This window comes from Lates calcarifer, linkage group LG9, assembly GCF_001640805.2.
Source record: "Lates calcarifer isolate ASB-BC8 linkage group LG9, TLL_Latcal_v3, whole genome shotgun sequence".
Lineage (NCBI taxonomy): Eukaryota > Metazoa > Chordata > Actinopteri > Centropomidae > Lates > Lates calcarifer.
Genome location: NC_066841.1, coordinates 4390902 through 4410068, shown reverse-complemented (window position 1 = coordinate 4410068; position 19167 = coordinate 4390902). Strand labels below are relative to the sequence as shown.

Sequence of the window (19167 nt, the reverse complement as noted above, 5' to 3'; positions counted from 1 at the left end):
ACAGTTAATGCAATAATGAACACATACAGAGATATGCTTATTTAAGTCTTAAACATCTCTAAACATCTTTAAAAAGTTTTAACTACTTTTGATGTCCTCCTCAGGTGATGTGGTCTTCTCCTCCTGCAGAGAAAGAACATGTTAATCACAGAAACTGTCAAGACCAAGTCAATTAGGTTAGGGTTAGGGTTAGGGTTACAACACTAGGGTTGGGGTTAGGGTTAGGATTGTAACTCTAACCCTAACCCCAACCCTAGTATTACTATACTATGACATTTTTTTGACGGGCCTTACTATACCGTGACATTTTTTGACTTTTTTTGTACGCCTTACTATATACTATGTCATTTTTTGACAATTTTTGACGCCTTATTATACTATGACATTTTTTGACATTTTTGACTGCCTTACTATACTATGACATTTTTTGACCATTTTTGACACCTTACTATACTATGACATTTTTTGACCATTTTTGACGCCTTACTATACTATGACATTTTTTGACCTTTTTGACCCTTACTATACTATGACATTTTTTGACCATTTTTGACGCCTTACTATACTATGACATTTTTTGACCATTTTTGACACCTTACTATACTATGACATTTTTTGATGGTTTTTGACACCTTACTATAGTATGACATTTTTTGATGTTTGATGTTTTTGACACCTTACTATACTATGACATTTTTGACCATTTTTGACGCCTTACTATACTATGACATTTTTTGATGTTTTTGACGCCTTACTATACTATGACATTTTTTGATGTTTTTGACACCTTACTATACTATGACATTTTTTGACCATTTTTGACGCCTTACTATACTATGACATTTTTTGACCATTTTTGACGCCTTACTATACTATGACATTTTTTGACCATTTTTGACGCCTTACTATACTATGACATTTTTTGACCATTTTTGACGCCTTACTATACTATGACATTTTTTGACCATTTTTGACGCCTTACTATAGTATGACATTTTTTGACCATTTTTGACGCCTTACTATAGTATGACATTTTTTGACCATTTTTGACGCCTTACTATACTATGACATTTTTTGACCATTTTTGACGCCTTACTATACTATGACATTTTTGACAGTTTTTGACACCTTACTATACTATGACATTTTTTGACACCTTACTATACTATGACATTTTTTGATTTTTTGACACCTTACTATACTATGACATTTTTGATGGTTTTGATGGTTTTTGACGCCTTACTATACTATGACATTTTTGACAGTTTTTGACACTTACTATACTATGACATTTTTTGACCATTTTTGACGCCTTATTATACTATGACATTTTTTGACCATTTTTGACACCTTACTATACTATGACATTTTTTGATGGTTTTTGACACCTTACTATACTATGACATTTTTTGACAGTTTGTGACACCATATTACACTATTGCATTTTTTGATGGTTTCTGATGCCATACTATACTATGACATTTTGTATCACATTTTGATGCCATACCATATAGTATGACATTTGATGTCATACTATATTGTCATTTTTATCACATTTTGACAACTCACTATTTTTTTGACATCATACTATAGTATGAAATTTTTTATAATTTTTTGATGCCATACTATAGTGTGACATTTTTATCACATTTTTGATGCCGTACCATATAGTATGACATTTGTATAAAATTTTGATGTCGTACCATACTGTCATTTTTATCACATTTTTGACAACTCACTATTTTTTATCACATTTTGACATCATATTATAGTATGAAATTTTTTAATTTTTTTTGATGCCATACTATAGTGTGACATTTTTATCTTTTTTTGAAGCCCTACTACAGTAACATTTTTATCACATTTGACAACATACTATACTATGACATTTTTATCATATTTTTGAAGTCATACTATAGTATGATATTTTTATCACACTTTAATGACTTGCTAGAAGATAAACAAGATTTATCGCAAGACTCTCAGGTTATAGTGTATGAGTTTCAGCTCCATGGACCTATTAAACTAGACACTACAAATGTAATGGAAATAGTCAAAACCTGCTACTAGAATCTGAATGGCACTTAGTAAAAAACAAAACTGTCTATGTATTGGAATGACTGAACAAAATGTAACTCTGGCAGACATAAAAGACTAAAATATTCTATTAACCGTCAACAACTTTCTTACCTACATTCCAGGTCTTCAGAAAGCTGGAGATATGTCCATGCAAGTAGACAAGGAGAGCACGGAGGACAGCAGCACGTCTGACATGGACCTCAACTTGTTCCTTCAATGTGAGAACATATTCTTGATTCACTGTGGATTCTAATCAGTACAGCCACACAATACCACCCATTACCCAACCCTGTCTTTATAAACAAGAGTTAAAAGGTGTGTACGAATTAATGGCAACTAGCAGTGAGGCTGTTGAATATCCCTGCCCAATCTGAGTCACATGTGCACCATTTTAGCACTTGCACAAACCATGCTACATGCTGGTGCAACATGGTAGACTCTGTGGGAGAGGATCTGTTCCCTATATAGATTTACTACATTTGAAGGTAAAAAAAAAAAACAGTGATTCTCAGTTCCAGGTGATTATACACTAATAAAAAATCATCAGGCAAAAAGAAGCGTAACCAACTCACCTGGAGGTCATAAATGCTGAGAAGCTGACGCAGAGCTTCAGACACATTCCCTGTGCATGTAGCTGTCTTCCTGAATGAGCTCTGAAAATGGGAAGAATAGGATATTTAAAGCTGTTTGTTTAAATACATCCTCTTATAAAAAGGTAAAGCAGATGAAACAACTATTGTATCAAATTACTGTCAAACGTCTAAGCAAATCATCCTCATGCCAAAACATGCAGATCAGAGTTCAGGTTAGCTGGCTTTTGACCTGTATTTGACCTGACCTGTATGTCATGTGTAGTTGTCCATTATATTAAAATATCAACAGCCAAAATGTCCAGTGAAAGATAAAAAACATTAATTAGAAATTGGAAAAACATGTTAGAACAAAAACAATGCCTCTCTCTCACTTTCCTAAAGCTACAACCTAATTTTCATCCAAACAAGCTGTCCTCCAAGCTGAAGAAATAACATTTGTCTTGCTGAGCTGTAAGACAAGTGTATAGGGACTGTCTACAAAGAGCAACAGCAAAAAGAGATACTACAAAAATATTCATGTACATGTACAGTGTAGTGTCACCAAAATCAGTCCAACAACGAGGGTTCTCCTGTTTATTACACTACAATACTTTGGGAAATATGTGCTTTTTCATAATTTTGAGCAATTTTTTATCGGAATAATATTCAGTAACATTATAGACATATACTGATGTGTAATAATTCCCCAAATGATGGAAAATCCCTTTTTTGTTATAACCAAGGACCCCTAGCGGTTGGACAGAGTTTGGTGACACAACATTTTTCAAATGAGTTATTGATCCCTGTCAAAATATGTCCACTAAAGTGCTTGTTTTTGCTGCAACACTGTGGATAGGATTCCTACACAGACAGACCTTTGTATTAAAGAGTAAGATGCCTTTACTCAGTTCTTTTAGATAAGTACAGCACACAAAACACTAACAAACTGATTGAGGCAGCAATATTTCTGTTTTTGTCAATTAAGTCTACTAAAAAGGTCTATCTCTGTACACATTTATAATAACAACCTGAGGCTGTCAGTGGCAAAATCCTCTCTGAATGTGAAATTTATGCAAACGCTTGGTTGTGCCCCTGCTGTTTCAATAATGAGAGATTCGCTTGGTGTTTGGTCGGGTGACTAGGTTTGACTCCGCATATTAGCAAATGCTAGCATGTGAGCATTTAGTGAGGCAGATAGAAATGGCAATTTGCATTTACTTTACAAATGTATCACATACATAAACTAACACTAAATACATTTGATGTAGAAAATAATGTAACACTATGGTAAAACGTGCTAAATAAACGGATAACTCACCACATCAAGTCCAGAAAACGGCTGCGTGCTACAGCGTGTTCCATTTCAAACGTCTTCACAGACAATTCCAAAGCGAAGTTCAGAGGAAAAACATCTCCTTTCATGCTGTTACGTCGAATTACAACAAAATTGTTCAAGAGCTGCAAACTTTCCTCCATATATCTCATCTAACGCGAGCAGATGAGATGGCGAACTCCCTCTTCCTCTCAAAAGTTTCCGGTAGACTGGATGCCTCGCGGGACACTGCTGACTCTCACAGGCAGGGATCAGTTTGGAATTCAGAATGTCTATTTGCATGGGTGCGGTAATGAATTCAAGAAATGTTTTTTGCAAGGGCTACTATTTGGTAGGATTCAGCAGGCTCATCGTTGTATTGCTGGCGCCGTCTGTCGTTTCTCCAACCCAATGTAGGTAACACACGACCACTTCCGTATAGCGAAAACCACAACGAAACGACGGAAATGTCGACCGCGGCGTTCCCATGGAAACCGCACTTTCTGTTCTACAAAGTATGACAGCTACAGTAGCTTGGAGAGCAGCGATTTAAGGCGAATTCACTCACTTGCTAGTTCTGAGACAATTCTGAGCTTTACTACCAAATTGCTGCAAATTAATGATGCGTATGTATGTGCACCATGACATATCAGTGTGTTATGCTTATCGCAGTCCAATATTTGATTAATATCGATATATGCTGTATGATACTGTTTCAGTGTAGCAGTTTGTCTGTCTTTCATTGTATACTAACGTTTTTTTCACATTCGCATTCCATTCGCACTTCAACCTCTGCTAATTTGATCCTGATGCAGGGATCAAATCTTATTTTCTTCACTGTATTCATATATTTTTTAGATGCCGAGAATAGAGTATTTGAACTGATATAATGCCCTGATGACTCGTCCTCAAACTTTTCAAGTGTCACTGTTTACCTTGAAAACTCTAAATAATTGTGACTGACAGATGTGAGAGACAATATTATTGTGTGGCTCGAATTAATATGCTTTGCCATCTGTCTTGTATGAGCTTTTCTCTAAAATGCCAAGTTCATGTGAAGAGAGCTTAATTCCTGTATGTCACTGATATCGAGAAGCCCGTGTCAGGATTGTGGCTTGAAGTGCTTCTCTGTCTCCTGCACACAACACTGTCCTCCCACACTGACACTGCTCCCATTTTGACATCTACTTTGAAAGCATGTGGGCTGTTTTCAACTGCATATGAACCACAACTCCAGTCTTTTTGGGGGTGGGGGGTGCATTGTTTATTTGCAAAAGGAGAAATCCTCTCACAGATGTCAGGATGGGAGGTCAGCTGCAGAACATTCGCCATGGAGTAGCTCTGTATTGTGAATCCTGTTGACCGAGTTACTTGCAGTTTGCACTGTTCCAGAGCAGGAGAGAGATCTCAAATATAATAGTATTGCTCCATCACTTTTGAAAATTAGATACTCAGAGTATTTTTATTAAATGATTTGAGACACACTAAAAAATGCAACTTGATTACTATCCCATCTTATTTCAGTACTTTACATTAGCCCACTTGCCACTTAGCCACACAGAAATGTCTGTGTTATAATAAAATCTTAACTTCAGCAGCCACATCAACCAAGAACCAAACCAGCCTTTTATCATCTAAAACAAATAGCTAGAATGAGAGGTTTCATTGTCAGTAAAGATTTTGATTTAAATTAATTCATCAGTTCTCCCAACACAGTGGAAGCAGCTTACTATGGTACCTTAAGTTATAAAGAAACATGGTAAAGCTGTGTTTAGCTACAATGCTGCACACAAATGAAACCAGATGGGCTTAAAGAATTCTCATTGTCCTACTTTTCATGATAGTTTTTGAAATCAGTTATTTTTTCAAGCTCCTTCTTGGTATGAGCATTATTTGGAATATGTGTTCTCCTACTGGCTACATCGTTGCGCTTGATTATGTCATACAGCTCACCTGTGCTTTGTTGTAACACTGTTGCCAATTTGCACACTGAGGAAAAGCTGCTGCCCGAAATGTCCATGCAGTGCAATAAAAAAAACAATTCAAGTGTCCTATTTTTTATTTTTGATCTTTATCTTTGAGGATTCAGCACCCACCTATACAAATTGGGTTTGAGTGCACAGATTCATGACCTAATCTTTCAGCCAGATGAGTTGCTGTAACTGCTGTTTGCCAGCATGTGCCTTTAGGTTCAAAACCAATACAACCCTAACATACTTTTTCTCAGAGATGAACATCAAAAGTAAAAACAGATTAAGTTATCAAAGCACTAAAACTGCATTAATCATTTCATATTTACTTGCCAAGCATGTTATGTGAGATAGTTTGGCCTTGGAGGAGGAATGTGTTAGTTTTTGAAAGTTTTTTGTTGTAAATTTCATTTCAGTCCAGTTAAAGAACTGACTTTTCATCTTGAATACATGTTGCTCTAATGCATTCCTTTTTCTTATGTAAGGCACTGTGAATAGTCTGCGTGTTTGAAAATAGACCTACCTTGTTTTACCATAAAGAATAGTTGAGTTTTATATTACCTCAACAAATGTCTCTTTATAGCAACAACAAATTGTAGTACATCTAGGCATGAGATCTGATTTCTACCATTTTAGAGTTACGTTACATTTAAAGGTTGCCTTGACTGACACTGATATGCATTCCAGAAACTGTTTCTTTACTAAATGCATGTATACAATATATTCATGGGGCAGAGGGCACACAGTGCTGCCAGCCTCACATGAAAGTAAAATTAGAAAATCACACCAGAGAAAAGACAAACTGTCACAACATATTTATGTAACAGTGCTAGATTTTTCTCTTGCCATATAGACATACTGTATGTGTGGTAGCAGAACAGTTATGTCTACTCTTTGGGGATTTAAATATAACATTTAAACTGTTCTTTTGAATTTGTGCAGAGGTGTCTATGAAGAGCAGGGTTTGAACGTCAAAATAGGCAAAATAGGACTAGGATATTTGTTTTTGTTTAGTTGGTTCATTTTGTCAAAAGAGTGTCTCCTGCTACGACAATACTACAACTCAGCTTTTTGGGACTCGTACCCTAAACTTATGTTCATTTTCATGATTTAAAAAAAATCTACAGCAGCCATTTTTCTTTCTTTTCTTTCTCTCTGTGAGCTCCAAAGAAACATATCAAATGTGTGGACTGTTATAAAAGCAGCTGTATGTCATATATGTTTTTATTTACATTTGTGCAATGGCAATAATCATAATAATATTGCAAGAATGCAATGTATGGGAGGGCAGGCTTGAGACAGAGAAGAAACTTGTGCTTTCATTGCACAAATGTGCGTAGTCATTTTTTCTTGATACAACAACATCAAAGAGCCTCTTTAAGGAATAGTTTGACATTTTGGGAAATATGCTTACTCTCTCTTTGGCGGAGAGTTAGATGACAAGATCAATACTACTCTCATATCTTTCTGTGAAATATAAGGTTACAGGCCAGCAACCTGTTCCTCTTAGCCAAAGACCTGAAACAGCTAGCCTTGCTCTGTCCAACTAATAAACCATGCCAATAGGTGTACCAGCACCTCTAGAGCTTACTAATCAACACAGTGTATCTCATTTTCATTTTCCAATTTCCAGTTCTGTGCTAAGCTAAGCTATATGTCTCCTGGCTGTACCATCATATAAAATGCACAGATATGGTAACAGTCCTGTCCACTATGTTTCTTAATTATATGCATTGAAAGTTTAATATTAAATTTAATATTAAATCTAATTGAGCTGGCATACAGTAGTTTTACCCAGGAAGGGCTTTTTAATGTCCTTTTGAAATGCCACTTTCAGTGATGAAATAAATTGTATATGAATGCTGCAAGTCTAATACAAGAATACCCAGGAGAGTTTGTTGACATGAGAAAGCACCTTGTGTTTCCTACTTAAAAGGAAGATGGAGATCAACAAGACGAAAGAGTCTATAACTTTTAATGAATCCCACTCAGACTTTCAGATAAAGCGTGTGGCAGAGCTGATGTTATTTATAATGTCAGCAGTTATATTTGTATCAATATACCTGAAGGAAATCAGTTTGCTTCTACACTCATCACACCAAAACTTGGACTTTCACAAGATTTTATCAAACTGTTCTGCACTATTTGAGGCTTTGTATCAGACTGCTGATGACCCTCGCTACATAATTAAGTGTATAGATGAACATGGAGAAATGAAATGAAATGAAATATAATCATGACATTTGGAAGAGCCCTGTCTAGACTTGTGTTGTCTCAAAGAGTCTTGAATGAAACTTTTTTTTTTCCATTTATATTTTTGTTTTATCTACATACTTCTTTCCTGGTTTTAATTCAAGTCTAGGATTTTGTTTCTATTCTTAACCAGGTGGCTTTGAAGTGTGTTGTTTTTTTTATCTTGTAGCACACATTTATAATTGGCTCTCTGTCTTTTAAAGTTAAGTTGTTAGTGTTATGTTTTGTTCACTGTTCTCATTTGTCTTTTTTTTTTTTTTTAGTTTGTTTGTTTTGTGTCTCGTGAAGCCAAAAACATCTTCTCATTATACAGATGTAGAAATCTCTACAGTGCACACAATACTGTTTTATCTGAATGTTCATATCCTTTAATGTGAGCTGACAAAACTACTGAACATGAACAGAGGCAGGAGTTTCTTACTCATAGGGGCTTTTTGGTGATAAATGAGGACAGGGAAAAACTTGCCCGACAATATGTGTGGATTTGTTCTTTCCTTTCAGCAGCTCAGTTATCTAACCATCAAGCTGCCAACACCTTTAAATCTGCTCTGCTGTCTCTGCTGGAGCTGTGGTGCTGTGCAGTACCTGATCTCATTGGAGAACTCCTTCTCATAGTGATGTCTGTTGCTTAGCTTCCAGTAAAGAAGCCCAATGAGGACCAGCAGGATGAGGATAAGGAGCAGAGAGCCCACAATGGTGCCAACTATCACCGCTGCTCTGTTTGGAGCTGTAAAATCAGTAAGAATAACAAGGAATTATTATCCTAGAAGCTCTGTCACAGAAAAGAAAAGAGGAAGTGCTTCCTAACTCCTCCGGTTTGTGACCCTCCTGTCTTCTCACAACTCCACATTACAGTTGGTATTGTCACTGTCCAGTGAAAATCATGTAAAATGTTGCCAAAATGTCTTGTCATGAACACAAAATCTGAACTACCACCAGACATTAGCTGGCTGGAAACTGGGGAAATTTCTAGCCTTAGTCTGTTCAGAGGCAACAAAATTTACAAGTTAGTGCCTCTTAAACTAACTAATTAGCACATTATATTTAGTTTGTTTTATCTGTACAAAGACCAAAGCATAAAGACACCTTTTTTTCCAGGAGGTTATGACTATTTTTCTACATTTAACTCTTGGCTAAAAAGCAAATAGGAGTATTTTACAAAATCACTGTTCCTTTCATCTTTGTGACAGTGCATCATGCAATAATCCAATTAGTTTTATATGGGTTATCTTAAACCACAAAATGTCAATGTAAAATATGAAGATACATGGTTTTTGGACACAGACAAAATGTGAGCCCCCCCCAACCCCATCCCCCGCCCACCCCCCAAAAATAAAACAAGGCTGAATTTTGTGTTCTTATTCTATAAATTCTCTTTAATCATCTTGCAAATTCTTGATGAGGGTTTCCCAAGCCTCAGGGTTGGAAACTCTCTGCACTTGAAGTGAAAATGAATAGTTCCCTGCTTAAAGCCAAAAATCTGAGCACTGAGACTAGGAGTTATGGACTCGACAAGATGTAAGATAGGTAGCCTGCCCCACAGATCATGAGGCGCACAAAGACAAACTCATTTTAGGGATCCATAGAATGCACTGCATTGAGTCTGAATCCAGAGATGATTTATGCTATAATGGTATGCTGAATCACTGACTGTACTCCCTGGTTGGTGCTCTCACAGCCACCAGATTCATTCCCTGTGAGACAGCTCTGGTATGCCCCTGGTTCTGTCTTGCTCAGAGCTGTTCAGAGGTATTACACAGACTGTACACGGCCTGTACTCATTTAAAGGAATTCCTGGGTTTTCTTTTAAATATAGCAGTGCTTCCATTTAGATTTATATAATCTGTCAACTAATCAAAGCTGATGAGGTACTTTTAATCAGTCCACCTACATTTTTTGCCGCCTTTCTTCTTGCTTCAGCTACGCCTCATAAAGCTATTAGGGACCGTTGACAGAATTATCACAGCAGAATCATTTCAGCATTGCTCATAAGACTCAACAGCAGGAAGTACATGATGATGAGTGAATGAACAAAATCTAATATGAGTAAAGTTACTTCTTGTCATTGAGTGTGACCTCCCGCCCAAACAACATAATTCACCGATGTTACTGAGCGGCATGATTACAACCTAGTACGTGGGAAGTGGAGCAACAAAGAGATTGTGGCACGACTACAAAGAGAGAAGACTTAAGAGGATGAAATCTAGGTCTTTCATGAACACACGAGTGTGTCACGTGTGATGTTTGTCAGCAGGGACTGTTCTGCGTGGTGGTGGTGGTGGTGGTGGGGGGGGTTGCGTTTGCTCACGTTTGTTGGCTTTCAGGTTGATCCTGCAGTGTTCAGCTCCAACAACGTTGTTCACCTCACAAAGGTAGATTCCTGCGTAGCTCTGCGAGTGGTTGCTAATTTTCAGCTCCCCGGTCACGCTGTCTGAGAGAACATGCACACACACCCACAAAACACAGATTAACACATGCAGTACATACTGTACGTACAAAAGCCTAAAATGAAGGACACATCAGATGAGGATGCTAGATGTCTTTTCTGAGTGCAGAATACTTTAAGTGAGGGGTTAATGCAGTAAACAATGTTGAGAACAACTCAAGAAATGTTTGATGTTATAAAGAAAATGCCAATAAGCTTCTGATTATAAATCTGAATTCCTCCACAAAAATAAATTTTTTACTACATTTATTTAATTTACTACATAGTGCTGCTCTGCAAATCATTATCTCCTGGATTTTCTATTATTTTGGATAAATAATCAGAATAAATATAGATCCCAAAATAAATGCTGAAAATAATGAGCACATTCCGTACATTGAAGAAAAAGGCATTCCTTGAGTTTTGCTCACACAGAATCAGATACTACAGTGCCACCCATCCCCAGCCCCCACCCAAACACACACATGTACACACCCATGTTCTCTTTGATGTGTAGTAGCATTATGGTGTCAGCAGAGGTCACACTTACCCTGTGTGGCTATGGCAGGGATGGAGCCTGCGCTTTCCCTCCTCCACGTGTATGTTAAGGGAGTGGAGCCCCTTGCAGAGTGGCAGTGCAGAGCCACAGCCTCACCAACCAGTTCCCCTCCCTCCACCCAGCACTTAGGCACAGACGGCTTCACTAAAATCACACAACAAATGGATAATTCTGGGCTGCTATTGACATTCTGTTTTTGAAAACAACAGGACAGCTCACTAGCATTAGGATGAAATGGGAGGAGCCATTTTGATTCTAGCTTTCATAACAACAATTCACACCATATAGTCAGGTGATATAAAAAAATAGACACATTTTTTCTCAAAAATTCCATAAAACCTTTGTGTTAAGAAAAAGCGATGCCTTCATTAGAAATAATCAATAAATATTTTGACATTAAAATCAATATGGAATGAAAGCTTGATAAGTTCATGATGACAAGACTGAAACATTGAGCTTCAACACAATACTGTCCTGTTTTGAAAAGGTGAAAAGAGGATAGAAACTGGTACTGACTAAAATAAGGTTGATTACCTTAACTGTACTAATGGTGAAAAGCTCTAAAGGTTCTTTGCCCTTCTCAATTCACACAATAGTAGGAGAAAAACAAAGGAAACCATCCATTCATTTGTCTGTGCATTCTCACCACCATTTATCCTGTACAGGATCATACAAAGAATCTGGTCTTTATAATGACTTTCAAGGCCGCATGCATGCAGCATGAACACAGGCAGTCTATTGACATATTTAAGTCTTCGGCATAGATAACTATTTAAAAAGAAGCTTGTTTCCAAAGAGGTAATATTCATCTGATGGTGTGAGAGACGAGAGTAGAGACCTAAGAAATAATTTAGGTCTAACAAGTCAGTTGTCCCACAGATTATGCAAAATAAATGCATCACTTGATCAAAAAATCTGTTTTGTCTAGGAAATGATTTGTTAAACTAGCTCCATACTTGAGTCCTCCAGCACTGGATGATGGTGAAATAACCCAGGCTGAGCTACATGAGGGTGAAGTAGTGTGAGGTTGTTATTTTTGGACATAGTTGGCCAGATTAGGCTGTTTGAGTCATTTTAAAACAGAAAATCAATTAAATTAAGGTAAAAGATACAAGACTTTGCACATTAAAATATTAACCAAAAGTGCCCACGCAGAAAAATAATGGGAAATGTAAAATGATACAATGATTCCTGCCATTTTGTTGTTCATTTCTTTCTTTCATTTCCTCTCAGATTTAGACTGATTGTGAAAAATATAGCCATTAGTTGTCATTTTTGTCACTGTTTATGGTCCAAACAGTCTTGTATAACATTAACCTTTATTTTAAAAAATGAAATGCTGGAGGCATAGCAGTATAAATGTCTTGAACAAATAAAAAAAACTGACAAGGTTTTATGTGCACAGTACTGTATTTTTTGTTTGGTGGTGCAGTGGTTAGTACTGTCGCCTCACAGTAAGACAGTAGGTTACTTGGTGACTCTGAATGCCCTTGAGTGTGCACATAGATAGTAGTCTCACCCAATGTCAGCTGGGATTGGCTCCAGCTCCCTGGTGACCCTCAAAGGGTAATAGCAAATGGATGGATGGAATAATAGGAAGTGATATAGGATGTTCAGTGCAGTTGCATAGAGAAATTAAATAATATATCAACTGGTAAGTTGTAGCTTTGACTGATCACCTGATAAAATGGCATCTTCCTCCAAGAAGATATATAACTAATATACGGTCGAAACTTCTGATGGAGCCTGTATTCCATCCCTGTAAACTCCAATTATTTGTTCAATTATGATGTTAGATGTAAGAAGTTATTTAATGCAGTATTCAGTCCTAAAATCATAATAAATAAATCAGTCAGTGAGGAGACACTCGTCCATCCAAGCTACCGCTCAAGCTCTTCAAACAAAATGAGTTGGACTCAAATCAAGTAAATGACTTTACTTCCCTGGCTTTTTAAGACTGAATACACTGACAAATTTTTCTAAGTGCTACTTCTAATTAGTGTTGCCTTCAGTCTCTCATCAACTCCTCATTCTGTATCATTTTCAGAGAAAGCTATCATCCATTACTGCATTCATCTAACTGCAACGATCAAAACTGTGACCACAGGTATCTCTATCAAGGCTCTTTCTCTGTTTGCTCCATCAGCAGATGAAGCAAATTTCATGTTTGATGAAATAATGCAGATTTTGATTCTGAATGGTGAAATACTATTAAAAAGGTGTAAAGATCGTAAAGGTATAGTTTTGGGTGGTGTGTTTTTGTGATGTATTGTTCCATGTAATGGATTGTATTGCAACACAATTCATGTTCTCATATATCAGGGAATTTTTACTCTATTTAAGATTAAATGGGTTAAGCACTAGAGAAAATTGCATAAATTGACCCAAAATTAGTGAGCAATTCCTTACAAAATAATTATCTTTTACAGAACAAAACCTGACGGTAAAAGGCTTTTATAACAGCAGGCACTGAGAAAACCATTATTATATTACCATAGTTTTTGCTGACATCAATTCGACCTTTAACAAAACTGACCCCCATAAACCACTAATGAATACTGAGTATGGAATCACTGAAGTAATGTTGCAGTAGTCTGAAAGGATAAAACTACTTGACAGTAGGTTCACTGACTGCAAGTGTAACACACACTGGCATGTGACAAGGAAATGTAGTAGAATAGGCATACCAAAATGTGCACCAATGGAAAAAAAACAAAAAACACTAACACAGCTGTGAGAGGAGGTGGCCATAAATAATGCAGTCAGGTGACATGTGTTAACCCCAGAATGCAACCCAATGCCCAGGCTTACCCATTACGACCAGCGACACCTTGTGCATGTCCACTCCAGGTGCTTTCTTCACTTTACACTGATAGGTAGCACTATGAGCACGTGACAGCACAGCGATTGAGAGGGAAGCGTCACCCTTTGAGGGGTCAGGGGCAGCAAACCTGAGCCCATTTGCAAGAGGGTGGTTACCATAGACGTATTTAGTGCCACTGGTATAGGTCATTAGCTGGTGGAAAACAAAGGGAAAAAAAAATATAAGCGACATGACTAAATGTAAGGGTAAAGGGTTTCTTCACAGTTAGAAGCCACGGAGAAACTCTGCAGTTCTACTAAACTTATGCTGATTGTTTTGGTTTTTATGGCATATGTACTGTGTAGTTCCCACACTCTTATCAACCTTGTTTCCAGCAGCAGCAGACAGCTGTTTTCAGCAAAGAAGCTTTGATAAATCCACTGTACACTACCTGCCTAGCAACAAAAGGCAGACAGATAAGGTTTGTGATTAGCTGGTGAAGAATGTGTAATATCTGGTAGTTAAAGAACCAATGATTTTCTTTATTCTTTGAGATCAAACCAGGGACATCAAGGACAGTGTAGAGTGAATGACATTGACAAGGAGGAGAGAGGCACAGGCCTGGATAGCTGCTGATTTTCTCTCATCTTGGGAGAATAATTATTTTTTTTCCTGTCTGCTTGATTCTTTAAACAACTGTCTGCTAACACATTAGTATGCAACTGTTTACTATGGTAATATGTCAGTGCTGTGCGGATGTCAGCTCGTTTTTCAGTTATTCTGCCCTCTAGTGGCCATAAATTGATTGTGAGAACTTTGAGTTTGCAGTGGATAAATATTTTGATTCAGAACTGTTTAAGTATTCGACTGCAGAACAAAGTATTCAATTTGCACAAGAAGCAATAATTTACACTGGTTACTTGTCTACAACAGACACTGGTCAATCCTTGTATTGATTGAGATACAAATGTCTCCAGCCTAAAGACTGAGATGAGGAGGAAAAAACATCCTTTCAAGTCTCCAACACTAATGACTTACTTAATTTAAAAGGCAAATGGGATAAACAACTAATTCCTGTGAAATTACAAAAGTGGTGGGAGTTCATCCACACTCCAGGCTCCTGGACTGAATTCTGATTTAGACTGGTGGAGGCACAAGCACATCACACAAGGTTAAGAATTTGAAAAGAGGTGTGAAATTTGAGCAGATTGCATGTTTTCAAGATGCTGTTGTCAGGAGACTAAGGTTATATAGTGGTTTCTAGCCTTTATATTGACCTAATTATGTTCTGAATATTTATTAGCTCAAATGTGATCAAGATGTTGAAGATGATCTCTTCCATTTTAAGAGTCCATAATTTCAAAATAATATCCTAATAATTTCAGAGAAGTTTCCCAGAACTTTGCAGTTGAATAGCATTCAATTAGTGCACTTCTAACTGATTAATTCCAATTAATTGCTTGTTTAACCTACAGTCTTTTTAGTCAGTGCACAGCAGGTCAGCTGAAACATTCCCAATCATAAATGAATAGTGAATGGAATACTTTATTTCTTGGAAATTGTTGGAAAATTATTCAAAAGCCACAGACCCAGAACATGATCCACCACTGGTGCATTTAGTTAGTGAATTCTGCTTTATAGTCCCCATATATCACAGTTAATATACATTTACTATGTAATTTGCACCATTCTGATTCAGCTTCTTACCATCTGATCTTTCTGTGTGGTGTCTGGACTGATCACAGACCATTCAATGTCGAGTTCTCCAGTGTCAAGGGGGCTTGCTGTGTAGCTGCAGCCCAAAGTCACACTCTCTCCCTCTGCCTTCTGGATGGTTCGCGGGCCCGTGGATGTCACCTGCATCCCTTGTGTATATCTGAATTCTTCAGAGATTCAGACAGGTTATAAAATTAATCATAGAAATATTAGCTGTTTGCTAATCCCTTCTGTTAATCCTCAAGGATAAGTGATATTTTACCCCATTCAATGAGCCATTCATTATTTCAATACCTATAGTTTTATGGATTTATTTAATATTGACTCAGATTCTTTTCTCAAAAGATGATGTCTGCACTAGGAGAAATTAGATTCAGCCATTAAGTGTGTACAGTTCAGACCATAAGTGTATGGCGGGTTGGACATTTTTGTTCTCAGGCTATGTGCTTCAGCACATTCAATTTGAAATAATATAATATAATGGATACTACACTGAAGTGCCAAGTCTCAGCTTTAATTTAAATCACTTTACATTAATATTGAAAGAACTGTGTGTGAAATATTCAAGAGTAATTGGACTGTTGGCTACTAGATGTTTCTTTGGCAGCTGTGTGTCGTTGCAAAGTTAGTTCATGCACACAAGAGCTCACACAATGCTCAGCTGATTGAGAACTGAAAGCTGCCACTTACATTAAGGTAGAGCTGTTTGTCAATATGAGGAGTGGAGAGGTGACCATGCCCACAAAGAAGATAATAATAAGGCTCAACAAAAGGAAAAAATCTATAAGAGATATATCAAAGCCAAAATCAACAGTTGGGTACGCTCTAAAAAAAACTGATGCACAACTAAAAAATGGCAACAAGATGGTAGACTCAGGGAAACATGGAAAATCATTTGCATGGTGGATAAAAAAACCCCTTTATGAATGAACAGCCAGTCAGGTATGTTGGGATGTAGGTGTAAATGCTTCCTTGTCAATGATCAAGAGAAGACTTCATGACCACTACCTCAGAGGGTTCACCACAAGATGCAAACCCTTGATAAGCCTCAAAAAACAGAATGGGCCTGTTGCAGTTCACAAAAACATACAGGTGAAACCAGTAAAGCTCTATGGACTAATGAAATAAAAATAAACCTCAACTCAACAAAATGATAGAAAGAGGAAAGTGTCGGGGAAAACAGGTTGAGCTCACAATCAGCTGTCAAACACAGCAGTGTTTCTGTTATGGCTTTGGCACATATGGCTCCAATGGAACTGGCACACTGGTATTTATTGATGATATCACTGCTGACAGAAGCAATGAGATAAATGCAGAGGTATACACAGGCATTCTCTTTGCTCAGATTCAGCCAAATGCATCAAAACGCATTGGACAACATTTCATCATTCTGTAGAAACAACGATCCTACCACATACTGTCAAAGCAACCAAAGAGCTTTTAGGGTGAAGAGGTGAAATATCCTTGGCAGGCCAAGTCAATCATCTAACTGACTATGGTTCATTCTTCCCACTGAGGACCAGACCAAAGACCTGGGAGAGCATCACCAGGGAACAAACAAAGCCTCTACTGATGTCTAGTGGTCGATGACTTTGTTTGACTTCACATGTATCTGTCCACACTTTGGGCAATATGTATTAAAAGGGCTACATATCCCATACAGTTCTTTCAAATGAAAGTTGAAACCTGCCCCTTTAATATAGTGTTATTTCAGCAGGAGCACAGAGCCTGAGAAGAAACAGTTCAAATACTGTGGTCTGGACTGTATATAAGTCTTGGTAAAAGAAATTCTACACAGTTTTTTATTGGTTTTAACACAACGTCCTTGACAATATGTTAAAGCCCTAACCCTAGGAACTGAATCAAATACTCTTTGCATGTACATAAAAAAATAGACTTTCATCAAACTAGAAGCACATTTGTATGGCACCCTCAAGAAAGAAACATATGAGCTCAAAGCCCTGGGACATTAGGGAGTCAACAGTCATCTGGAGGCATAATCTCAAAGCCTGATTGGACAGACTGTGAGCGCCATGGTAACACATGGGCAATCTCCCACCACTGAGGCCTAAAGCTCAGCAGTGTTCAGCAGAGACGAGACACAAAGCCAATAGGATCATTTGTACAACGGTGCTTCATTCAATGTCATGTCATGAAATTCAGTGTAGCCGATTACAGACACTGTATCTGTGTGTTTGTGTTGTCTTAGACTTATATGCTTGTGTGTTTGTATTTCTTTTTTTTCTACCTGTGCTCAAGAGTGTAGCAGTGCACAACAAGAAGCCCGAGATCCAGGGCAGACAGCTGAGGGAGAGCGTTGACCTCCAGTGACTGCAGCTTTGTCTGAACATAGTGGTCCTTGTAAGGTAAAATCAATGAGAGCGAGTGGTCAAAAACAGAAAGACAGTACAGTGTCCTTACACATGTAACATATGCATGCACAGAAACTGGTCTTTTCAACTAGTAAGAGAAGTGGGCAAATTGTGAATTTCCCACAAGTAGGATAAATAAAGTCTATCTTAATCTTAAAATGGAGACTTTTAAGAGAATTTCAAAAAAATAATGCAAAACAAAAAGTGCCATGTTTAAGCTGATGAGGAAGGTTAAATAGATATTACCTGAATGCAGATCCAAACGTCTAGCAGTGGAATACTGCAGCAGTGTGCTGGTGCTCTTACTTCACAGGGAGCTCCTCCTTTACTTAGTCCTCATTACCATAAAGCCGTCTGGTTGGACGACCGCTCCACCTGTTAAACCTGTTTATCAGGAGGTTTCCTTGACAGTTTTCTTTTAACACGTCCCAACTTTACCAAATATTTGCTTTAATATTTGTTTTTTTGTTTTGATTTGACCACAACCACAACTACATGAAACCAAATTAAGACAAAATGTAAACTAAAATTACAATAAAATTACATAAAATCCATGGAGATGTGCTTGAGGAAATAAGTGCCCTGCCAGCTGAATAACAATGAAAAGCAATCTTTTGTTAAGCAAGTGAAACTGGAGGAGCCACCATACAATTCTCAGGGTGCTAATTTGATGGAAACTGAAAACCCAATAATGCTTTGTCTATAGTCAGTAATACTTACTTGTGTATTTAGTTATTTCTGTCTGTTCACAAACATCACATCAGTCATTAACTTAATTTTTTCCATTTATCAGAATATTTCATGATTTCTCTGGTATCTCCTCAATCCCAAAAAGGGCTTTGTCATAAAACCAAAAAAAATTTTTTCAAAATATTAAACGTGAAAATGAAGACAAACTCATCTGCCACTCGCACAAGGAGACACACCACTCCCCTCCTATTATTACATACACAGTACACCACACACCTCTTTAGTGCCTCTCATTTCTCAGGTACCCGTGGTTGCAAATAATAAGGAAGACAAAGAGAACACATGAAGTCTCAAGTGACAGGAGACTGGTTGTTCAGCCAAAAACACAAGCCAGCAAGGTTTGTACTGTATACATT

At 37.4% G+C, this 19167-nt stretch overlaps 1 protein-coding gene and 1 long non-coding RNA gene across 2 annotated transcripts; both read right to left on the bottom strand.

Moving 5' to 3' along the window:
- Nucleotides 1–411: 411 nt before the first annotated feature.
- LOC127142791 (uncharacterized) lies at nucleotides 412–1130 on the bottom strand. Its single transcript, XR_007813847.1, has 3 exons — nucleotides 788–1130; nucleotides 545–632; nucleotides 412–508 (listed from the first exon to the last, which is right to left on the bottom strand). It is a non-coding gene; the product is annotated as an uncharacterized LOC127142791 (long non-coding RNA).
- A 7405-nt stretch (nucleotides 1131–8535) lies between these two features.
- On the bottom strand, nucleotides 8536–18455 carry vsig8a (V-set and immunoglobulin domain containing 8a). The gene is made up of 7 exons (XM_018677748.2): nucleotides 18308–18455; nucleotides 17938–18047; nucleotides 15681–15856; nucleotides 13982–14186; nucleotides 11162–11314; nucleotides 10495–10617; nucleotides 8536–8913 (listed from the first exon to the last, which is right to left on the bottom strand). The coding sequence occupies exons 2-7, from the start codon at nucleotides 18038–18040 to the stop codon at nucleotides 8696–8698; spliced, it is 978 nt and encodes a 325-aa protein (XP_018533264.1). The 5' UTR covers nucleotides 18041–18047; nucleotides 18308–18455; the 3' UTR covers nucleotides 8536–8695.
- Nucleotides 18456–19167: the final 712 nt, after the last annotated feature.